This window comes from Syzygium oleosum, unplaced genomic scaffold, assembly GCF_021117445.2.
Source record: "Syzygium oleosum isolate NSW1041296 unplaced genomic scaffold, Sole_v2.1 Sole_v2.28, whole genome shotgun sequence".
Lineage (NCBI taxonomy): Eukaryota > Viridiplantae > Streptophyta > Magnoliopsida > Myrtales > Myrtaceae > Syzygium > Syzygium oleosum.
Genome location: NW_026607512.1, coordinates 2,537,278 through 2,539,292, shown reverse-complemented (window position 1 = coordinate 2,539,292; position 2,015 = coordinate 2,537,278). Strand labels below are relative to the sequence as shown.

The following is a 2,015-nucleotide window of genomic DNA, read 5'->3' as shown; positions in this document are numbered from 1 at the left end:
CGAGACGATACTCTCACGTTTCGATTTTAGGGTTTTTAGCCAACTTTTAATCGTGGCTAGTGGTGACTTCAAATAGAGCACTTAAAATTTAGATAACCAACGTCATGCGAGGTACAGACTTAGGGAGTATCTCGTAAAGTACCTCTAAACCTACTTCTCCCGAGATGGCCTTGGATCTTTAGGTCGCGACACAAACAAAAGTTGGAATCAAACCATAAGTCAAAGCAACATTAATAATATACTGTGTCCATTATCCAAGCTGCATTTTCACAGCAATAATATACTACATGCATATAAATACCTTCACAAGAAAAGCCTCAAACCAACCCTTCATCTTCTTCTTCAGCCAAGACCTATAGCTAGCTTGAAAAACTAATCCACCACACAACCATGCCTCAATCTCAATCCCTCCCAAAGTACTTGCAAGAAGACGACATCTCTCAAGAATGCAGAGACCTCCTTTCCTCTCTCCCCTGCGAACAAGGCTGGGTCGTCACCTCCCTCTACCTATACCAAGGCTTTTGGGTCCCTCCAAAGCAATTGAAGGGTATCCTCACTTGCCAGAGACACTTCCAAGCCCGAGACACCGACGTCCTCCTCGTCACCATCCCGAAGTCCGGGACCACCTGGCTCAAGGCCATCCTGTTCGCCCTCCTCAACCGGGCCAAGTACTCAGGCTCAGGCTCGCAACCACAGCACCCTCTGCTGAGCCAAAACCCTCACGACCTCGTGCCCTTTCTGGATTTCGAGCCCTACCTTGAGCAGGACGCTCCCGACCTTGCCTCACTCCCGCCCCCGAGGCTCTTCGCCACCCACTTGCCTTATCATTCGCTCCCGCAGTCGGTGAGGGACTCCAAGTGCAAGCTGGTGTACTTGAGCAGGAACCCCAAGGACACCTTCGTCTCGCTCTGGCACTTCGCCAACAACCTGACGCCCAAGGACGAGGGCGAGATCTCGCTGCAGGAGTCGCTCAACAAGTTCTGCCGCGGCGTGAACGGGTACGGGCCTTACTGGGACCACGTGCTGGGCTACCACAAGGCGAGCTCGGAGACACCCGAGAAGGTGTTGTTCCTAAAGTACGAGGACATGAAGGAGAACCCGTGCGCTCAACTGAGGAGGCTGGCGGGTTTCTTGGGGTGTCCGTTCAGTGAAGAAGAGCTGAAAGAGGGGACAGTGGACGAAATACTGAGGCTCTGTAGTTTTGACAGCTTGAGCGGGTTGGAGGTGAACAAGAGCGGCAAGACGGCTCTAGGGCATGAGAACAAGTCGTACTTCAGGAGAGGCGAGGTTGGAGATTGGGTAAATTGCCTGAGCGTTGATATGGCCCAGAGGATTGACCGCGCTATGGAAGAGAAGCTGCGCGGCTCTGGGCTGAGGCTTTAGGGAAGTGTGTGTGGGTCTGTGTAATAAGAAAAAAATTATGAGTGCTCGTCATATTTGAGATTATTATATGAATATTCTACCTCTAGGTTTAATTTGGAGGACGGAATTGTTGAAAAATAATTACGGATTCAACTACGGCATTTACGTCGTGAAAAACGATGTTAAAAGACAAATGGATATAGATGAGTGCTCGTTTCTGATTTTTCTTAATTTTGTGAAAGCAATTTTGAAAGGAAAGTCATAAATAGAAGGACAAAAGGCACAAAAAATTTTAAATTATGCCCACTGTGACACATTTACCCTAAATTTTTTCCGTGACACAAAAAATTCCAAACTTATACCCGTGTAATACATTTACCCTCTGTCAAAATTCTGTCAATGAGAACCATTAAAAATTTACCTACATAGACGCCATAAAGCAAACGATGACGTGGCACTCATGTGGCTTAAGTGAAATAAAAACGATATTGTTTTGGCTGAAAAATCATCTAATGGAACCTTAACGGAGGGTAAATGTGTCATATAGGTATAAGTTTATAATTTTTTATGTCACAAGAAAAAAGTTTAGGGTAAATGTGTCATAGTGGGCATAGTCTGGGGTTTTGATGCCACAAAAATAAGGTTCATGATAA

The 2,015-nt window shown here is 46.4% G+C and overlaps 1 protein-coding gene across 1 annotated transcript; it reads left to right on the top strand.

The window, feature by feature from the left end:
* Nucleotides 1-248: 248 nt before the first annotated feature.
* Nucleotides 249-1,585, top strand: LOC115675357 (cytosolic sulfotransferase 12-like). Its single transcript, XM_030597970.2, has one exon. It carries the CDS (start codon nt 391-393, stop codon nt 1,381-1,383), a length of 993 nt encoding a protein of 330 aa, XP_030453830.1. The 5' UTR covers nt 249-390; the 3' UTR covers nt 1,384-1,585.
* Nucleotides 1,586-2,015: the final 430 nt, after the last annotated feature.